Source organism: Muntiacus reevesi, chromosome 11, assembly GCF_963930625.1.
Source record: "Muntiacus reevesi chromosome 11, mMunRee1.1, whole genome shotgun sequence".
NCBI classification, from domain to species: Eukaryota; Metazoa; Chordata; class Mammalia; order Artiodactyla; family Cervidae; genus Muntiacus; species Muntiacus reevesi.
In genome coordinates, this window is record NC_089259.1 from 22,408,154 (window position 1) to 22,431,056 (window position 22,903).

At 36.0% G+C, this 22,903-nt stretch overlaps 1 protein-coding gene across 2 annotated transcripts in view; it reads left to right on the top strand.

The window, feature by feature from the left end:
* The window catches only part of TRPC4 (transient receptor potential cation channel subfamily C member 4), a 194,621-nt gene that overhangs the window by 46,812 nt on the left and 124,906 nt on the right, over window positions 1-22,903 (top strand). For both annotated transcript variants that reach the window (XM_065901854.1, XM_065901855.1), the window contains exon 2: window positions 12,834-13,237. In XM_065901854.1, coding sequence (XP_065757926.1) covers window positions 12,854-13,237 — 384 coding nt within the window. In that variant the 5' untranslated portion in view covers window positions 12,834-12,853. The remainder of the gene's footprint in view (window positions 1-12,833; window positions 13,238-22,903) is intronic.

Consider the following 22,903-nt stretch of genomic DNA (forward strand, 5'->3'; position numbering starts at 1 on the left):
TCTTTGGAATCCCCAAGAAACACTTTCCCAATCTCTACTGGAGAACTCGCCGTGTGGTATTTATTACTGATTATTAACACAACTTCTCCTCTACTTGATAGTGTCCTCCCTGGTGTCAGAGAATTCTTGCTGTTGTTTTAAAAGCTATAGTGAGATATAATTTGTATAAAAGTTCACCCACTGGGATTGTGTTTTACTTGACATTTTATCCTCAACCCTCAAGATAGTCCTGGTCTGCTATAGAATAAGCCTCAATAAATCTTTTGCTGAAGAATGGAGCCCACACTGAGGAGTCAAGATTTCCGGGGGCCATGAAGCAGACAGGAAACAGACATCCCGGTTAACTAGTTTGTCTTCAGGGTCAAGTGGGTGGATCAGGTTGTCCATTGCACTCCCACTCATCTGAATACCTTCTTTTCGAGAATGTACCTTCAAATAGAGGAGAAGGCCTTGCTTCACCAAAGGTGACTCCTTGCCTGAAATTGCAGTGGACTCTTACAAATGAATTAGCTTCAGGATTTACAACTCGGGACCTTACTACTAGGCTCACCACGCTACCTTCAGTCACTGAAAATGGGGGAAACAAAACTCGCCTGTCTTTTCCTTTTAATAGCAGGACAGGTTGTTTTAGGGATATAGAGAGCAGTGGGTTGAGAAACATTCATGGATTAAACCTCTAAACATTAAAAAAAATTAGGAATTGTATATTAGTGATTACAGGGGAGTCCAGTTTTGTCCCCCCAATGCTAAAGAGCTCTCTTGATAAATTAAAAAATAAAATAAAATAAAAAGATTTTAAAAAGCTTGCTAGATAAAACATTCTATAATCAATAAGTACAGGGAACACTGTTTACTACTTTTATATTTCCTCCAAATGCTTCAAATAAAGGCTATATGAGAAATGAATGTCACATAGTAACTACCATTTAGGAGAAAAGAAACTAATAAAGACTGTCTTATTTACAAATAAAACAAAAAAAGATAAATGTGTGAATTTTAAAAATTACACCCCTAATAAAAACCTTCTGTTTAATTCCACCATGATGGTAAAACTACTTATATATCTTCACTATCCAAGCAAATATATATATTTTAGTTTTATTAATAAAATAGTACTTTTTAGGAATAAAAATACCTAAATTAACTTCATAATAAATATTTAGAGTGAAGACGACAATGGAAATTTCTGAAAACCGTGTTCTATCTTCAAAAAGCTAATTTCTCTCTGTAGCTATCATAAATGTCAGTAATTCTGACTGTTGTGTTTATCTAAACAGCTAATACATTTGGAAACAATTTTCTTGGAAACCTCATCTGTATGTAATGAAGAGACACCCTCTCTGTAACTAAGAGCAAAAAGTCATATAACAAAACCGAATACAAGTAACCTAGTATTGTAAAAATTTAAGTCAAGCTTTATGAAAACATGAAGGGTTTCCCTGGTGGCTCAGCAGCAAAGAATCTACCTGCAGTACAGAAGACATGGTTTTGATCCCTGGGTCAGAAAGATCCCTTGGAGGAGGAAATGGCAATCCACTCCAATTTTCTTGCCTGGAAAATTTCATGGACAGAGAAGCCTGGTGGGCTAAGTCTGTGGGGTCGCAAAAGAGTGAGACACGACTTAGCGACTAAACAACAAAATGAAAGTATGAAGATGGTTTATTGTAACTTTAAGAGAGGAATAGAAAGAATGACAATGTTAGTAATGTGTCTAAAGTCACATGGCTTATTGTCAGAGACAATGGCAAAAGCAGAGACTAGTAGCATCAGAGTCTAATCGCTTTAGTCATTAGAGATTATCCAATTTAAGTCATCTGTCTAGTTCTTGAATTCTCTCTCCAGCTTTTCCCTTTGAGTTGTCTCTTTCACCCTTGAATACTGTCAGCAACAGAGTTTACTAGTCTCTAAGAGAAACATTTAATCCTTGACAACAAGTATTACTGTTAATAGATCACCCCTTAGATGAGAAGAAAGCATTTTCTTTATCATCTCTACCCATTACTCTTTGTTCTAGCTTTTTCATGACTTTTGGAGTCATGAAAAACAAGTCAAATACCTTTTAAACTTGAGAGTTTTGCTAATTATCAAGGACAGCTGATTGTTTCTTTTATAAACTAAAATTTCTTTTTGATTAAGAAGCTGTTTTTTTAGTAAAATATATTGTGTTCTCCTTATCGAAAACTTAGAAAATTTAGGCAAGAACAGAAATCATTCAGTTACCCATCGGTAATCTTTCTTAATTATGAGTGTATTAATAGTTACCTCCTTCTCATAGGCTTTATATTTGGTGTAGATATTAATTTTACTGTGTTCAAAAATTTTTCCATGATTAGCATGGATCTTAATATGCTTATTTTGCATAATATTAATTTCTAGTACTTTTTACTTTATTTAAGTGGCACAGTTTTTATGAAGTAGATATTTAGCTCTTAATTGATGAGCTGACAATGACTGGATTTTAAGTCTCTCCAGTTTTTCCCAACAATATGTAAGAGTTATTTTTCCTTTTGTGTATACATCACTGCCTGCTTTATAAAATACAGCCCTGAGATAGATTCCTGGGAGAGATATTCATGGGGTAAAGGGCTTGAACCTTTTTAAGACCAGTACACATTTTTCCAGTTCTCTTCCACTTTCAACTATCACCAGCAATTTAACAAGAGAAGTATTTTCATTGCATCCTTTCTGGTACTGGTCATTCTTTAATATATAATGTGATCACATTTGGCATGCAATGTGTCTGTCTTACTGGTAGACTTCATAGTTACAGAGGTCAGTAAAGTAGAATGCATTTTCAAATGATATCTTCCAGTTATATTTCCTATTCTTGGAAGAAGCTGTTCTTTTTATTCTCTGACTCTTATTGATTTTTCTTTTCTATTTAATAACCTCTTCTCAATCATATTTAGTTTTAATAGTTCTCCTAGTTATTTTACCTTTTAATTTTCTACATTATGTTATAATACTAAGAATTTTTTAATTCTGTGTATGCATACCATGAGTCTTCCTCATAGTCATTTCTCCACTATTTTTTCTTAGAAAATTCTTCCCCACTGAAAGGATTGACTAACCTTTATTGATGCTTCCCATCATTTTGTTTCAATATTCAACTTTTAAATGCAGTTCAATCATTCTCATGGTGTTCCAAAATAATTATTTCCAAAACTTTTAACCGTCTCAACATTGCTTATTATCATTCCATTTCCTGCCCTGATTTTTAATGCTTCTCTAATGATATGCTTTTATGAAATCTGTATTGAATTACTTCTCTTTCTTTCTCTCTCACATACACTGCTACTACCACTCCTACCACCGCCAGCATCACCAGCAATAACATTTAAGCCATGTGACATCTTTACTTCTGCAATAATCTAATTGTTTTTTTTTACATTCAAGGATCATAAATTTATCAAAAATTCTATTGCGTGCATACAGATTTAAGCATTTTATATTACTTTTGCTATGATTACAAGATTTATTTCTTTCTCCTTTGGTCAAAGGACTCACTGTTACCATAGTTACCGTTCATACATACACATCTGTGCACACACACAATGTCAGAAACTAAATGTTGGCTAAGGATTGCAGGATCTGATTGTTCTGGGCGACTTTTGAATAAATTTTGCTCTTGAATATGTCATTTTTGAAACCAGGTTATTTTGTCTTTCTTGATCTAATCTTATAAGTCACTTGCTTGTAATATGTATTGCCTTCCCTCCACATTTCTTCTTAATATTGTTTCTTTTATAGCAAATTATGCTTTCATTGTCAACAGGACAATTAGTGACACCTTTGACACAATGAAAGTGGTAAAAGTGTTTCTGGTGTTGTAGTAGCAATATATATACCTTCATTCTTGTTACAAAATGATATATCCTTAAAATCTTCACATTCTGCAAAGGTATGAAAAATAGGGATATGGAAAAGGATTAGAGAAAGATTACTTGAAATATATTCAATCAGAGCTAATAAAATATTAATAAACCACCCCAACTACCCTGCCCAAAGTAAATCTCCATCTTATTCCTCTTTGCTGAATAAAATATGAGCAGACACTTAAATTTCCACCTACATTCCACCATCAGTATGAATTTTGCATTCTTTTTAAAAAAAATTTTTTTTTTTGGATGTGGACCATTTTTAAAGTCTTTGTTGAATTTGTTACAATACTTTTTCTGCTTTTGGTTTTTGGTCACAAGGCATGTGGAGTCTTAGCTCCCTGACCAGGGATCAAACCCATGCCCTCTGTATTGGAAGGCAAAATCTTAACCACGAGACCACCAGGGAAGTCCCCAAGTTTTGCATTATTAATCCTAGAGTTCCATGTTTCCTCCTTCATAATGTAGACTCTTGAATGGCACTCACTCGGTCTATTGGCAGAAGGTCTCTCAGTTTTCACTCTTGGTGGTGGTTTAGTTACTAAGTTCTGTCTGACTCTTGCAACTCCGTGGATTGTAGCCCACCAGGCTCTCCTGTCCATAGGATTTCCCAGGCAAGAATACTGGAGTGCATTGCTATTTCCTTCCCCAGGGGATCTTCCCAACCCAGGGGTTGAACTCTTAACTTGTTTCCAAATCAATCAGCAACCTAAGTGACCATTAAAGCAGAAATTGGATTATATAAGTTCCCAGCTCAAGGCCATTCAAGAACTTACTATGTTTTGAATACATCCCCAAATCTTTGCCCTGCATTTCCTGGCTATAGACTCATTCCTTCTGCTCTCTCCCTTGCATGCACCCCTCTACTGACAAGCTGTCCCTCTTCTACATCCTAGAATGCATCATGCTTTCCCTGCTTCACTGTTTTCCCACTTTCAGATCAGTGTAACGTAATGGTCTTCTCTGCACCTTTAAATGTTACTTAGCTGCCATGTTATCATCTTTCATGTCATAGAGAGGCCACCCCAATCACCCTACCTAAAGCAGATCTCCATCTCTTCCCCCTCTCGCCATGTTTCTCAAGGATGTTGACTTTCATTTCCCAGGGTGTTGTCAATGCTTAATACACACGTTTGACATACAGATGTTTAACAGATATTTTATGCCTGCAATAAATATTCATTATACATTTTTTATGTACCAGACCCTTTTCTAAGCCATGCATGTAGATCAGTGAGCAATGGAGACAAAAATTCAATTGCTTAAACCGTAGAAATCTTTCTTTTTATACCTATACTTTCCACATATTGTAGTGCCATCCTGTGATCAAATATGGTCTTTGTGTGAACAGTCTTCCAAGGTGGTATGTGTGAGGCTAATTTTATTCCTTCCTGCATTTAAATAATTTTAAAAAGATATGAAATTCTAGTTTCAAAGTTCATTTTGATAGGGGAGGCTTTTATCCGTCTCAACTTTTCAGCCAATACCTCATTATATTCTAACCTTCAAATTTGCTGTTAAGAGGTCTGATATTAATCTGATCCTTTATTCATTTTATGTACTGGACTTCCCAAAATATTATCATATGATTTTCTAGTAAAATAAGGATAAATTCATTATCACTCCTAGCAGTAGGAAGAACATCACGTTGAAATAGCTGTGTAGTGCCACCATAGGGACCAGTTGGAAAGAATATCCATAGAGATTTCTGCCCCGGGTGCAAGGGATTTAAGGTGGATCTTTCAAGATGGGAGAATGATAGGGATTGGGCGATATTTGTGACGTTACTAATTTAGAATCAGTAGATTTAGCCAGGGCTTCCCTGGAGGCTCAGCAATAAAGAATCCTCCTGCCAATGCAGGAAATGAAGTTTCGATCCCTGGGTCAGGAAGATCCCCTGGAGAAGAAAATAACAACCCACTCCAGTATGCTTGCCTGGCAAATCCATGGACAGAGGAGCCTGGTGGGCTACCAGTCCATGCAGTCACAAAGGGTCAGGTACCACTAATTGACTAAACAGATACAGCCAAGTGAGGGGTCTGGAGAGAGTCTTGATAATAAAGATAAGGAAGCTGTTTGCCCAGGTGAGCAGGATGTTATCTCAGGTAAATTTATATGCAGGAATTTCTTGATGGGAAAACTGAAATCCTGAATTATTTATTGGTTTACAGTCTTATCACCCCTGAGAAAACATCTTATAGAACAAAAATTTATGTTGACCTAGCTATTCCTTATGCTGTAAGTGTTAGCAGTTCTCTTAGGGGATTTTTTTTCTCCTCCTTTATAATTTTCTTAATCTATGAAGCAGCTATTCTGTATCTTACATGGCACTATGGATTCCTCCCATATCAGGTATTTTATCTTCTGTAATTATGAAAATTCTTGGTCATTACTACTAAAAATATGTCCCACACACCATTATTTATTTTCTCTTCAGTCATTTGCTATATTATAAATGTTGGCTCTTATCCATCTATTCTCTTTTTCTCTTCACTTTTACAGTTTCCAAACTGGGAGAATGTCACGATCTGAACTTGATGTTTGCTGGTTCATTTCATGGTCATTCTACCAGTATCTTCAGTTGCTTTTTTAAATTCTTATTCCTGATTACTTCTTATTCCTCGGTTCTTCTCCTATCCTCTTTATGATTCTGTAAATATTAATGTGCATATTTTAGCCTCCTGTTAACTGGTATATAAACTTGATTTCTCCCTTTATAAGATATTCAGTTTGCCGGCCCCGGCTGTCTTGTACTTTTTTTTCCCCTCTCTGTGCTCTCATTTCCCTGGAAGTATCAGTCAAGTGACTAAAGTCTTACGTCCTTCTGATGATTTAGATAGTAGTGATAGCAAGCATATTCCAAAGGTGAGAGTTATAGATGTGTTGATTTACATGTTATAGGTCTTTGTGGGAAAAAAAAAAGCTTGTGGGTAAGTTATGTAGAGAATAAAAGTAGGTAAAAAAAAGAATGACAGCATTTTGCCCAGGCTATTCAGTAATTTATGACCACTGACTGGATGTCCAGCTATTCATTGTGGCATTCAATGGGCTAAACAATCTTTCAGCACGTGATTAAAGCAGTTTTACCATGTTAATTTTATTCCTTTCCCCCTAACAACCGAGAAATAACTCTAAAAATAGTCATTAATTTGTTGACTCATCAGTAAATTTGGGGCCAAAACCACTTGCTTTGGATTGGGATGCAATACTGTATAAGTCACAATCTCTTACACAGAAAAAGAAAAAAAGTTCTAAATCTAAGCAGTCCACAGGGTTTATGAAGATGCATAAAAGAGGTCATTTACTCTGTCTTAAGAGGAAGAAAAGAAAAATCCACAGAGGCTAGGATAGTTCACAGAGGTTTTAAAATTTGGCAGGAGTTGCCAGTAGGCTCAAGGGGAGGAACAGTATTCCTATTCTAAAGAACAGTACGAGAAAATGCTTAGAGCTGTAGTGGCCAAGTAGTTGGGATTCTTGTCAGTGTAAAATAAGACTTTTCAGGGATTGACTTGGGAGATACATCTAAGAAAGCATTAGAAGCCAGATCATACAGGTCCCATATTCTATAATAGGTTTTTATTTTTCCTGTGAATGGCTATGAGTCATTTAAGGATTATAAGAGTGATTGAATCAGATTTATATTTTAGAAATATTATGTATGTGGCATTGTGGAGGCTAAATAGGGAGGATGCAAGGATAGTATCAGTGAGATTATTAGAAGGATACTGGTGTAGCTGTGTGAAGGATGATGAAGAAAAGGGCCTGGAATTAGGAATGATAGTAAAAATGAGAGCATTATGCTTTTATTTGCACAATGCATTATGCCAAAGATTACTGATATTATATACTACACCAAGAGCAAGAAAAAAAATCCAAATAGGTTTGAGTGTGAATAAGTCATCTGGGAAATTGTTATTTCCTGTCAAATTTCAGGAAAAAAATACAAATACAACCTATATATGTGCTGTAATATCCTAACAAAAAAGGAGTCTTTATTTCTCACTGTATCATGAGTTCACACCTGTACAGATGTATCTTCTAGCAGTTAGGGAATCAAAAGTGAAAAGAAAAAAAAGGAAGTTGTTTGGGGAAATTTTATTTTACTTTTAATAATGTTCACTCAGGAGTGGAGATTTCTGTGCATTTTCTTTCCTTTGTGTTCTTCGGAATTCAAGTTCCCTGTTCTTTCCACCACACGCCTAAGCTCATCCTTTAGGGAATATGCCTTCTGATCTCTGTAAATATCTGGAACTTTTGTTTTCCTGTGTATCTTCAAGATTTTTCGATAACTGCGGTTTTCATATCTAGGGACAATTTTTAAAATTTCTCTTGAGATTGATGTCAAGGTGAAACTGTCTCACATTTTTATTTCTTAAGTCCTGAACATATTTAGGGAAAATAAATATTGGGTTAATTTAAAATTCACGTGCAAAATTTGAGCTTTTCTCCATCACATTCCATACCTCTTCCAAGTCCTTGAAACATAACTTGATGAAGCAGCCATTTCACTTCCAGTTTATGCATCATAAAGGGATCATTGAAATCAAAGGATCTGCTAAACTCTGTAACTTATAGGGAAAAAAATATCTTTTTTCCCCCTCAGGAAGTTCATTCTGAAAGTGCAGGATCAGGAACAGGCTTTCCACATTGGAGATCAGTATATTTGCGTCACTGAGTCCCATGTTCTTTTACAGACTTTCTATCCAATAGCAATTCCATAGTTTCTGATAAGAGGGTCAGCTCAGGAGCCACCAGCCTTATCAGCACCTTCTCTTAGCGATTACATTCATTTATCACAGTTTTAAATTGTCAACCTTGATTTTTGTCCTTCAGTTAGTATCACTGCATCTCAATCTGGAAGGACAAGTTGATGTACTGAAAAATTATGTACTCTTCCTTACTTTTTAAAGTTTTTAGTCATCAGTCAGAGTTGCTCCATCTTTTCTCTCCCTCTCCTTTTCTCTTTCTCTATATTTTACTATTCCATTATAAATAACTCAATTTTGTAAATTATATATTTACATTTCAAATGTATTTTAACTCCATCTAACCTTCCCAACATGAATTCTAACTTCTTTCCAATCCAGGACATTTGAAAAAAGATAGCAGCTAAATGATCTTTCTTAGCAGAAACTCTCCTGATTCTTCTCACCTGTCCTTCATGAGTATTGTTTTTCTCACTTTATGGATGGAGAGACAGGTTGTCTCATGGAAAGTCTCATGCCCAATTCACAACTTAAATATGATGTGGACTAGAATATGTCTTTTTTTATTGAAATATAATTGCTTTGCAATGTGTTAGTTTCTGCTATACAACAAGGTGAATCAGCTAATGTACACACATATCCCCTCCCTCTTGAGCCTCCCATCCTCCCTCATCCCATCCCTCTAGATCGTCACAGAGCTCTGAACTGAGCCTCCTTCGCTATACAGCAGGGTCCCGCCAGCTATCTGTTTTACGCATGGTAGTGTGTATATGTCAACACTAATCTCCCAATTTATCCCACCCTCCCCTTCCCCTCCCCACCATGTCCAGCTGTCTATTCTCTGCATCTGTTTCTCTATTCCTGCCCTGCAAGTAGGTTCATCTGTACCATTTTTCTATGTTCCACATGAATTAATATACAATATTTGTTTTTCTATTTCTGACTTACTGCAATCAGTGTGACAGATTCTAGGTCCATCCACATCTCTACCATGACCCAATTTCAGTTCCTTTTTTATGGCCAAGTAATATCCCCCTGTATATATCCTTATCTCAATATTGTATTACTTTTTTTGAAACATACTTGTGTAGTTTACATTTATGGCAGCTATCTGGATTAAATGAAATGGATTTTAATAATTCTAATTTCTCATTATCTATCTCCTCTTTTCACCCAATTTCTTACGTATCTTTTATGTTGTCCACTAATCCCTTCATTGTCACCAACATCTTGCACTCTGAAAAGGATAATGCTGTTTACTATCTAATTTTTATTGGATACCATGAGTAATAAAATAAAGGAAATGTAATAAAATAAAATCCAGTTTTTCCATCTTTGAGACTGATTCCTAATCCTGATTGAGTCATAATTCACATGAATTTCTTATAGTGTGTGTATGTGTATGTTCATACTTTCATTTTAATTTATATTTTGAGCAACAGTCAACATTAGTTTTTGGTTTTTTTTTATAAGTTGGAGGCTAATTACTTCACAACATTGCAGTGGGTTTTGTCATACATTGACACGAATCAGCCATAGAGTTACACGTATTCCCCATCCCGATCCCCCCTCCCACCTCCCTCTCCACCCGACTCCTCTGGGTCTTCCCAGTGCACCAGGCCCAAGCACTTGTCTCATGCATCCCGCCTGGGCTGGTGATCTGTTTCACCATAGATAATATACATGCTGTTCTTTTGAAACATCCCACCCTCACCTTCTCCCACAGCGTTCAAAAGTCTGTTCTGTACTTCTGTGTCTCTTTTTCTTTTTTGCATATAGGGTGAGAAACTTCAGATGCAACTCTAGAAAATGAAGGACAAAGAGTAAGGTAATAGAGAATGTATACTGCTGAAATAGAATATAAATGGCAGTTATTATCATCATAAGGTATTTATATTGTAGTCGGGGTAAAATTGCCACATGAAAACTACATCATTGATCACACATATCTTATGGATGCTGACATAAATAGACAAGGAGTGCTGGGAGAGTGGGTGACAATTGCCTTCTTAAGGCAAATATTTTAATGTTACCACTGATGCATATCTGGAGTAGGAAATGGCAGCTCACTCTAGTATTCCCACCAGGAAAATCCCATGGACAGAGGAGCCTGGTGAGCTATAGCCTATGGGGTCACAGAATCAGACACAACTTAGTGAATAAACATCAACTGATATATATATGGTACATTTGGGGTTAGAAAATTAAAATGAGATATGTAACATCATAATGATGTTGATTTATTGAAGCTTTGGTTATATCTGAGGAATATTAAGTTGTCTCAATTATCTGATAATATAAATTTTATTCCTGTTACTCTAGTAATTTAAAACATCCTCCAAATACTGAAATTATAATCAAGTTCAATTAAGAAATTTGAACATCTAAAATGAATACATTTGAAAACCAGTATTACTTTTCATCTTCCTCCAAAAAAGTAATATTGTAATTTTAAGAACTCACAACACTGTCTCCAATTGTGAAAATAAATGTATATCATGCTATGTAGTTGATCATAATACATTTAAAACAAAAAGATTGATAAGATGGGAAACATTTGAGAAAAATGTTTTGGATTATAAGATTGCTGCTTTTTGCTTAGTCTATAAAGAGGCCTTAATAAAACGCTGACTCTAATATACCAGAAAGTAACAAATTATGAATGTACAGCATTGTATATTAGACCTTGAATCTAGATATTTGAGAAATTATGATGAATAATCTGGACATCAAAAATTAAAACTTAACTACTTGGTAACTGAAATTACTGTTAAATTGAGGCAGCATGCAAATAATGAATAATTTCTCAAATTGAGAACATTACATTAAATATAATCACATTTGTTAATGCAATGCATATTTAATCTACAGTTAAAGCATTATTCAAATCTGGTTGAGTTATAAAATGATAAGGTCAATTAAGATAAATATGCATATTCAGGTTCCCAGAATGCCCCATTCATTTTAATTTGATAAGCAAATATATGTAAATAAGCATGTGAATTGAATATTAATGATATAGAAAAATAAAATAGTTCAGACTGTACATATAAAATCAGGAACTAACAGAAATAAAGAAGTTATACTCAAAGCAATACATTTTAATAAACTTTGTATCATTATGATGATTATGAAATCAGCAAGACTTTGAGAGACATTGGATATTTTTTATTAATCTATTTTGAGATGATAATCTCATTTATTTGAAGTAATTTCCTCATCTTCAACTGTATCTTTACTGTAACTTCAAAATAATATTACATTTTACAATAAATATATTCCTGCCTTGTGGTTTATTGTTCTGTGCTTTGGAGGGTAAGAGCATTAATAAAAATAGCATTTTCATAATAAACCATATGTTTAATCCCTTTCTAAATGTTTCCTTTGGAAATTAAATTGCCTAGACACATCTTGATAATACCATTGATTCACATTCTTTCTTCCTCAATGAATTTACTTATAAGAGGGAAAAAATACAATTATACTCATCAGGCTCAGTATGATATTTTATTGACATTAATATCACTAAGTCACAGAAACTTTAATGCCAGTTCTTACAAACATTAAACATAGAAATGAAAACGAAAAAACATTTTGCCGAGATGTTGATATCCTGTAACCTCAACAGCATCTTCAAGATGATCAAAACTTACAGTGAATGACATACTTGAAAATCCCTGGTCTATTTTGCGGATCTCAAAGGTACAGCTTTTGACTTTCAAGGTTCTCTGTTAAAAACAATATGTATTTATGATCAATTGTGTAAATAATTTTTAAAAATTACAGGTGCAGCCCCCGACAAATATGAGTTTTAAAGTCATCTTTAAAAGCAACTTGTATGGAACTTCCCTGGTGATTCAGTGGTTCTGACTTCACCTTCCAATGCAGGAAGTGCATGTTCAATCCCTGGTTGGGGGGCTAAGATCCCACATTCCTCATGGCCAAAAAAATCAAAACATAAAGCAGAAACAATACTGTAACAAATTCAATAAAGACTTAAAATTTTAAAAAGTAACTTGCCAAATATTAGCCTCTCTTTATTCTTCTTAGATAAGAACTTTTGTAACCTGTGTTTCGAGATCACTGAATAATTATTACCTACTTCCACGGTTTAAAGGGAAAATAACTTCTTAATAATTAAGTTTTATCATTATTATCGGCATCGTTGTGAGTTAAATGTGATGCAGAATCGTTAAGAAGTGTGCTAACCCTAATCCTTGTGTATTTTGGGTTTTGTTTGCACTTTCAGAGACATAGACGTAGCATGGCATGAACATGGCGCAGTTTTATTACAAAAGAAATGTTAACGCCCCCTATCGAGACCGCATCCCTCTCAGGATAGTCCGCGCAGAATCCGAACTCTCACCCTCCGAGAAAGCCTACCTAAATGCCGTGGAAAAGGGAGATTATGCAAGCGTCAAGAAATCCCTAGAAGAAGCTGAAATTTATTTTAAAATCAATATTAATTGCATCGATCCTCTTGGAAGAACTGCTCTACTCATTGCCATTGAAAATGAGAACTTGGAGCTCATCGAACTACTCTTAAGCTTCAACGTCTATGTTGGAGACGCCCTATTACATGCTATCAGGAAAGAAGTCGTGGGAGCTGTCGAGCTGCTGCTGAACCACAAAAAGCCCAGTGGAGAAAAACAGGTACTTGCAAAAATACTGGTTTTCATTAATTTTTCATGCAGAAGGTTTCTATGGATGTTCAAATTCTCCCCCAATTTTAAGAAATATTAGCATTGAAATCAAAACTGTTACAATGTAAAACTACTGCTAAGTACACGTTTTATACTCTCCAAAAGTCACCATCACCTGCACCTCTTACTCTGACTAATCAGACTTTAATGAGAACCAAAACAAAACTAAGTAACCTAAGGTGGCTTCCCATACATTAGGAACAGGTTTATGTAGTAGTATATAAATTTGGGGGGGGGGGGGTGGCCCTTCTGTGTATATGTGGGTGTTTTCTCCTTGTCCTTCATTTTCTGAACATTCTGCAATAACAGGCTGAATTCTTTTGCTATTTTACTTTTTAACCTTCTTGCCTGTTCTGGAATTCTATATCTTATTGCAAAAGTGATTTGTACATCTAACTCTGATACTGCTTTTTAGCAAACTCTAATGGATTCTTTTAAATGGGGACAAATTTTTTTAAAAAGCAAAAAAAGATTACTAGAAAATAACTGACAGTAGATTTAATATATCACAGTTACTATTAGCAAAATATAGCTGTATCTTAATGTCATCAGTAGAAACTAAGCTAAAATGGTACATGATTATAAATACTGTCGGATTTTTATTCTTGTTATCTCCCTATTTTTAACCCCTAAGGAAGTGGAAAAATTGTAGACAGAAATGAATAAGGAATCTATTTTTGTCTGTCTGCATTATTCCCTGGTACTGCCCTGTATCTGAACTATTTGATACTTAATCCTTTCATACTGAACTCTTCACTTCCCCGCATCAAGTCTCATTGACTAATTGCAGAAGACATTGCATGTATTTCAGTGGCTCAAAATCTGTCCTTTCAAGTAAAATCTTATAAAAACATGTGCTATTACACCTCTAGCAGTTTCTGTTCTATTTGATAAAGGCGCAAATATTTTCTGCAAATGACAGACTCTTAGAGACATTGTTTGTGGTTTACTCACTACATTGTGTCTGACTCTTTGTGACCCCATGGACTGTAACCCCACCAGGCTCCTCTGTCCACAGTATTTCCCAGGCAAGAATCCTGGAGTGGGTTGCCATTTCCTTCTCCATGGGATCTTACCAATCCAGGGATTGAACCTGGATCTCCTGCACTGCAGGCAGATTTCTTTACCAACTAAGCCACCTTAGAGACATTACATTCTTTTAAAGCAAGACCTGCTGTAGCTATTAACACCATTATCTTTGCTTTACTGGATGACTTTGATCAGAATCATTGCCATGACTAGGACAAGAATTTCAAGGCTGGATGTCTCCAGAAAAGGTGTCCCCAAAAGTCTGTGTTCTTTGGCCCATTCTTATGTCTCACCATTAGGCATCCTTTTCCCTCACCTGACTCCAAACTTTGATAAAACAACACTCCACAATAATAATACTTTTTGCTTTTTGCTTTACTGGTTTTTAATTTTTTGTTTCATATCCAGTTGTTTGGGTTACCTTCCCACCATAATGATCTGAACCTTGATTATTAATAAAAAGTAGTAAAAGTTTGCAAAGGTTTACAATCTAGTAGGAGTCTGAAATATCCCAGGCCATGTATTTCTGGACAGTTTCTCTTGTATCAGTTTGTAAGATAAGAATTTTCCAACTTGTACTATCCTTGACAGCGGTGGACAGGTAGCGGTAATGTTTAAAGATGTATGCTATGTTATATCCCAGTTTTCCACTGCTAGAGAAACACTAGATACTTAGACAGGAATGAGTAGGAATCTGTTCTTATCTGTGTAAGTTCCGGTGCTACTTCCCCAGTCACCTTGTGAATTTGAAACACCTTGCACAATCATACTCCTAAAGTATTTGCATTTCCTAATAACAGTGATCTTATATTGTGTACCCTCTTGTTTATTATCTATAAAAGCAACCATGAGACAGACTTGGGACTGTGTGTCTAGGTCATTTAAGATTGTAACAGGTCTATAGAACAAAATTGCTATTGTGTTTTTCCTGCTTATTACTGTATAATCTTCTTAATTTTATTGTCTAGAGAACAGTGACCAAACATTTCAGTGTCTCTTTAGTCAATGACATTTGTGCTGGCCAAAGTAATTTGGTGTCTGGAGAAGATATCTGCTATTATGAGATTGCTTGTTGGAAGATGTTCAACTTCTGAGCTAAACTCTAGTCTGACAAGTAGGTCTTGGCTTCTTAGAGGCACTTGATCTGGAACCCTGATCATTAATAAAAGGCAGTAAAGGTTTGCAATCTGTCAAGAGTCTGAAATATCCCAGGCCTTGTGTTTCTGGAGGATTTCTTTTATATCAGTTCATAAGCCAAGAATTTTCCTATTCTGTTTGCACATTCTAGAATTCCTCTTCAGCAAAGACACTGAGAATCAACAAAAGTTGTATCTTTTGGTTTGAACTTTGTAATTTGGAAAGAGCAACTCCAACCAACCTCAGAGATCCTGGTATCTTGTACAATAAAAGTGAGGTTGTTACACCAGGAAATGTATACAGTATGGCACATAAAAGAGGTCCTTGTGGTTTGTGGGGGGAGAAAGGGGGGCAGACGAACCCCATTAGAACTTGGCTGTTTATCTGTGACTTACGTAGATAATGCATCTCTTAAGTGTGGCCAACATAATTTGGAATAAAAGTTTCCATTAGCCAGCATCTGGTAGGTAACAAATAAATTCCTGACAGGATTTTTTATCTCATAAATTGTAATTCCTTAGAAGATTCTTGTGCTCATGAAAGCCATTTTGTGTTTACTCTGTTTGCTTAATTTGCAGTCTTACAGACCACCCTCAAAGACCCTTGAACACATTACCATTAATTTTGTTGAGGTCGCTGAAGCTGAGTGTTAAAACCTAAGAACGATAATACCCAAGTGGTCAAAATCAGCATAACTTGTCTTAAAATGAATCAAGGAAAAGGATCTATTATAAAAACACACAAATCTGATGATCAGAACACTTACTTAGAACTTAAAATGTGACAGATGTGAATCAGGAAATAGACTCTTCTTTGACGAATGTGTCACATGTTAATTTCTTTCTCTGGAATAAGATGTAATGCGTGATTGGCTCCCGAAATCATGGGGGCTTAAGATTTCAGATTACTCTTCTAGTACATTCACCAGGGAACAATTTACAATTTGCATGTGCTTTTTGGGTCAGATCTGAGCCCCGTCACTGGGGCGGAGACGTGATTTTTGTTTTCTAGAGTCTAGTTGTGAAGAGAGACAGGAAAAATATCATGGGAATATGAGTAAATGTAATCACAATGGAAAAGAGAACTCAATCCTTGGGTAATTATGAAACTAAACTGACTAGACTTGGTAAATACAAAATATTACTGGGTGGAGGGTAACGGGGGAGCAGGAGAAAGGCCTGAAGGAGAAGGACGAATGTTTGGTTTATAACTGGGGAAAGTTGATTCCAGTAACTGAGGTGGAGACTTTAAAAGAGGTGTATGAAACCTGCTTGGATATACTCAGCTTTTGCTTTATTGACAATGACATCTAGGAGATTAACAGACATTTTGGTTTTAAGAAAGGGGTTTGGGATTGATATAAGACGATAGGGAGGACCTTGAAGGGAATAAAGTCACCTGTCTTCCAATCTCTTTGACATTGGCTGTATGTCCTTTCCCTTGTACATTGTTTAAATGTTTATGATGGATACTAGCCATCATAAAAAGTTATAAGTTAAAAACTTTTCCCAATGCCACATCTAATGAAGATATTTAGGTTTTTCCAGACAAATAGATGGGCATAGACTATTAATTATTTTCTTCCCTATTTCATGTACTTCTTCATAAATCAAGGTATTGAGTCCTCAGTGTTTTCATTTTTACTATAAAAAATGGAAAGAGCAATGCTTTATTTCTTTTCATGTAGTATACAGCACAGAGAACCTGTCATTCTCCACATTGGGCAGGGAGATGGGACATTATGTATTCTTACTGAGACTGCTTCCTGGCTGGAATCATTACTCTGATACTCTCTGCTGATTCCACTGAACTTTTCTTTAACCTCCTTAGTGCCTTATTTCTCCATAGGGAATAACCAGCAGTGACTTCTCAGCTTCCTTTTCTCAGTCAATTGATTGGTTACTTGACTTCTGATTATTTCTAACAGACCTTTCTCTTTGATGTCTTCTAAGGCCAGATTCAATTTCAGTTTCAGCTGCTTCAGTAAATGTTTATCAGAAGCAGAACTTTCTTTTTCACTCTTTACTTAGACACTAGTACTGAATCTTCAGTACCATCAACATTTCTGGGAGGGCTTGTTACTTCAGTTTGCAGGATCCCGCCCCAAGAGTCTCTGATATAGCTGGTCTGGAGGGGGTCCCTGGGACTTGTGTTTCTCACAGCTGACTTAGAGAATGTTGAGAACTACAGAATATCTATAATTGTATACCTCATGTTAGGTATGGTTGCATTTTACCATGATAACCTTGCTTTTGGGAGATTTCAAATAATTATCTTAAATATGAGTGATTAAGTGGCATTTAATACAAAATAATTTTCCAGTTTCACTAATGCATTTATTATATTTTCCCTTTTTTGGTAAAAATACTTTGCTAAACATTAATTATCCATTCAGTAGTTAAGATCCTAGACTATTTCAATTGAAGAAATTTTGATTTGAAAGTCCCACTAAAAAGAGTATCAGATTTTATAATTTCAAGAGACCTTGGAGATCATCTAACCCAATCACATTGTTTTACAGAAGAGGGAAAAGTATTTGGGATTTAACCTGACCAAAAGAATCTATAAATCAATATCTAGCATCCAATCTGCAGACAGCCTGAATGATGAATATTCATTGAACTTGTCATCATGCCAGTAATTCTTGATAAGAATTTTATTTGCATTATCTCATTTCATCTTCACATTATCTGGTGAAGGTTGGTCCCATTGTTCTCCCCATTTACAGATGAGGAAATGAAGGCACAAAATAGTATTAGTGACACATCCCAGATCACAGAACCAGGAAATATCGGTGCTGGAACTCAAGAGTCACGGAAAATAATCACCAGGCTATCTGGCTCCAGCCACTGTGCCAATTTGGATAGGAATCATTTAAATGATTAGCTAATTATCCTAATTTAGGATATGAGTTACATAAATTTAAAAGAGCCTCTAGAATTACATATTTAGGCTGTGCCTCTATCTTGACTATTATGATACCATTTATAATTTAGTTGCTCAATAGATACTAAGTCATTAGAAGTAATTAGAAGCTATGAAATGCCAAGGAAGAGTAGAGTTGAGTGACAGAAATGCTGACTTCTAGCCCTGTTCAACACTTGCTAACAGGACAAGCCTCCGAAAATCATTCTGAGCCTTGGTTTTCTCGGTATTAATTGGAATCATAGAATTAACTTACTTGCTTCTTAATGTCTGGTGATGTTAAAGTTCTGTAAAAGTGTTTTATACGGTGACATGTAATAACAGCATAATATACTGTTATTACTATATTATGTCATAATCTCTGTCTTCCTATTGACAAACAAATATATTTATAACACAACATAAACTGAAAAGATAAAGTTCAGCACTGGCAGTTTACTTTCTGGAGTGCATGCCTTCTTTTTCATTTGAAAAATGCAATTATTGGAACTAGAAACCCTGTTTAGGGAGAGCAAAGGAGAATTTAATTGTTTACCCTTTTTCTTTCTATCTCAGGGCACCTGGGGGATTTCAAAAAATAATTTCTGTGTTAATGTGATTTGTGGCTTTAGAAAGAGTACCTATTATGTAATCAGGCAATCAAAGGATGAAATAAGAGATTGGCATGAGCAAGTTAATGTAAATATGCCAACCCAAAATATACCCTGCTGACTAACAATAAGGGACTTTTTTTTTAAAGGGATGTTTTTAATTGATATCAATGCTAATAAATATATCCCTGGCTGTTGGGAAGAGACAGAATTTACTTTTATCTCCTGTCTTCATTTGATTTTAGTTTCTGGACTTTAAAGCAAGTAATTCACTTCTGCAGACTCATGAACTTCATGTAGCCCTTTTTAAATGTCCTGTGCTAAGACAGCCTGTATGTTCTAGTCTTTAGAGCTGCCCCCTGCAGGGTGAAAACATCTCCACTTTCTCAGTGGTTAACCAGTTGAGGTTACCCTTTTTGATTTGCTTCTTTTACATCCTGGATATTCATGGTAAGTGAAACTAAATACCTTCATCATATTCACTATCAAAATTCAGAGAGAGAGTGAAAGCAAGAGCAAGAGAGAATTATAAAGTGTTAAAGATGTTCTCCTTCCTGGTGGTTCAGATGGTAAAGAATCCGCCTGTAATGAAGGAGACACGGTTTCAATCCCTGGGTTGGGAAGATCCCCTGGAGGAGGGAATGGCAACCCGCTCCAGTATTCCTGCCTGGAGAATCCCATGGACAGAGGAGCCTGGTGAGCTACAGTCCGTGGGGTCACAGAGCTGGACATAACTTAGTGACTAAACAACAACAACTTCCCAAAATACTTATCCTATTGTGAGACATAGCTGGATACGTCATCAATTATCCTTTCTTTATTTCTGGATGGAAAACGTCAGTAGAAAATGATTATAATATTGTCCACCATTAATATGAAAAAGCTGAAATTTATCCCCCACATGATCTTTATAATGTCAAGTAGAAACCAATATAAAGTATTTTTACTAATAAGTACTTCAAAAGTCTAAAAATTAAATTGATTCCTATTATTCCACAGCAGGGAATTTAAATGCTGTTACAACATAGATAGGGCCTAGATTCCCTTTAACAGCTGCTGCTGCTAAGTCAAGTCAGTCGTGTCCAACTCTGTGTGACCCCGTAGACGGCAGCCCACCAGGTTCCCGTCCCTGGGATTCTCCAGGCAAGAATACTGGAGTGAGCTGCCATTTCCTTCTCCAATGCATGAAAGTGAAAAGTGAAAGTGAAGTCACTCAGTCATGTCCGACTCTTCGCGACCCCATGGGCTGTAGCCTACCAGCTGGCAAACGGCAATCATGAGTGATCTGAATGATTCTGCCATAAATGGAAGAATTTTTAAAAGATGGACTATGTTTCACTGTTCATATGATAAAGTGGTTTAAGTTAACTGGGCATTCTGACTCATAAGATAATACACACTGACATTTTCTTTTTCTTGATGACCAGCAAATTATAGATAAGCAGTCCTCCAGAATTCTCTTGTTCCTTCCTCTCAACATATCACACTTATTATAAAAGTCATCAGCGTCATCATTAAATATGTTTGGAACACACAAGAGCAAAAAGTTTTTAGCTCCTTCTGAAACTCAAGTGGAAAAAAAAGTATGAAAAACAATCTCAACCAATAAAGCAAAGCTTCGAGCATTGAGGCATTTCCATCTAACAGTAAGAAAATTCAAGACAGACTCTTTATTTTCTGTTTGTGGACAGGGAAGGAGGGAAAGATGGTGAAGAGGTTCGAGAGAGAAAGATGTGACTGTAAATTCTATTTTATCATCTCAGGCAAATTGTTTGAGCCTTGACTTTCTCATAAATAAGAAGGAGATAATAGCCCCTGCTCACCAGGTTGTTGTAAAGATTAGATAGTTAGCATACTAATACGGCTGGCATTTAGAGAGCTCAGTACATGCACCTCCACCTTGGTATCATTTGAGTATTTTATACTTATCCAGTTCAATTTAATTAAAAATGCTTATGTGTGTTGAAGAGGCTAAAAGTTCTTCCAAGTAAATTCCTTGAGCCTTAGCACTTGTATGAAGACTGAGTTTATGTTAAAGTAAGAGAGAGGGTGTACTGGTAGCTCAATCAGTAAAGAAGCAGTGTGTAGTACAGGAGACCAGGGTTCAATCCCTGGGTCAGGAATATCCTGTGGAGAAAGGAATGGCAACCCACTCCACTATGCTTGCCTGGCGAATCCCATGGATAGAGGATTTACTGGCTACAGCCCTTGGGGTTGCAGAGTCAGACACGACAGAGCAACTTTCATTCTCACTTCAAGAGCAAGGGGAAACTAAACTTTGAAATGTGAGCTTTGGTGAAAAACTTTTGGGGGTTCATTTTCATTAATCACCTTAATTATTTTGTTGTTGTTTAGTCACTAAGTTGTGTCCTAACACAGCACAGTATGTATGTATATGTATATATATATATATATATATATATATACACGCATGTGTGTGTGCGTGTATGCACACGCGTGTGCATGCTTAGTCATGTCCGCCTCTTTGTGACCCCATAAACTGTAGTCAATGGGGCTCATCTGTCCATGGGATTCTTCAGGCAAGAATACTGGAGTGGGTTGCCATATCTTACTCCAGGGGATCATCACAATCCAGGAATTGAACCCATGTCTCCTATGTCTCCTGCATTGCAGACAGACTCTTCACTTGCTGAGCCATCAGGGAAGCCCATCTGTATGTGTGTATGGAGGTATCCAGGGTGGAGGTCCTAGAACCCATCCCCAAATATACCAAGGGACGCAAACATATCCATGTGCAGATACACATACATATGTGTACACACATATATGCATGCACACTTCTTCATAATAAAAATAATGGAAACTAGAACTGCTTGTCTTAAAAATCATAGATTTTCTGAGGTTTGAAAGAGATTCTAAAGTTTATCTGGAAAAATCACATAGAATGTTTTTTGCCAAGGACAAGTAGTATAGAATCATATTATTCCTCTTTTCCAGTTTCAAATGATTTTAATGCTCACAGAGATCAGCCTGATTCAGTGTGGAAGGAGTCTTCTTATACAAGGTCATGAATATCAGGTGGTGAGGGTCATTGAATGCCAGTCACAAATACACAGCAAAATGTTAATATTAGTTATCTTTGAATATTGGGATAAAGTACATGCTTTTCTTTTTTGTGTTTTCTGTCTTCTCTAAAATCTCTACAATGAACATATATTATTTTTAAATTGGAAAAATATGTGCTTCTATATACATACCTATATGTATATTCATCTAAATTGTTGTTTTAGTACATCAGTCGTGTCCAACTCTTTTGTGATCCATTAACTGTAGCTCACCAGGCTCCTCTGTCCATGGAATTTTCCAGGGAAGAATACTGGAGTGGGTTGCCATTTCCTTCTCCAGGGAATCCACCCAACCCAGGAATCGAACTCTCGTCTTTTGCATTGGCAAGCGGATTCTTTACCACTGAGCCACCAGGGAAGCCCTATGTATAGCTAAGTACAGGCACATTGGTCTTGGAGAAACTGGGTATATATGTCATCATCGGCATTGACAGGCCTAGCATATGTGGAATCATTACATTATTCTTGGTACAGAGTCACTGGCTTTTGCCCCTCCAAGTTCATTGGAGTGGAGCAACAAGAACAACAACTCAAAAAGACAGCACAGTTAGGAGAATGGTCTAGGTGAGCAGAGAGTCAGTAAAGGAATCCTGCCATTCTTCTGGTTATTCTGTTATTCTGCTATCTCTCAAATTCCTTTAGCTGCCTATGTGGCCAAGATAATATTAAAACATGACCACATAGTAGCCCTTGACCTCAAGGAATCTAATCTAACAATCAATTGCAATTTTGAGATAAATAGAAGTAAAAAATTATAATATGCACACTCATCCATTTTGTTTTTTTATACAATATTGATTTTCCAATTGTAATTACATACTTCTCTTGCATATTTTATTCTTTCTAGAG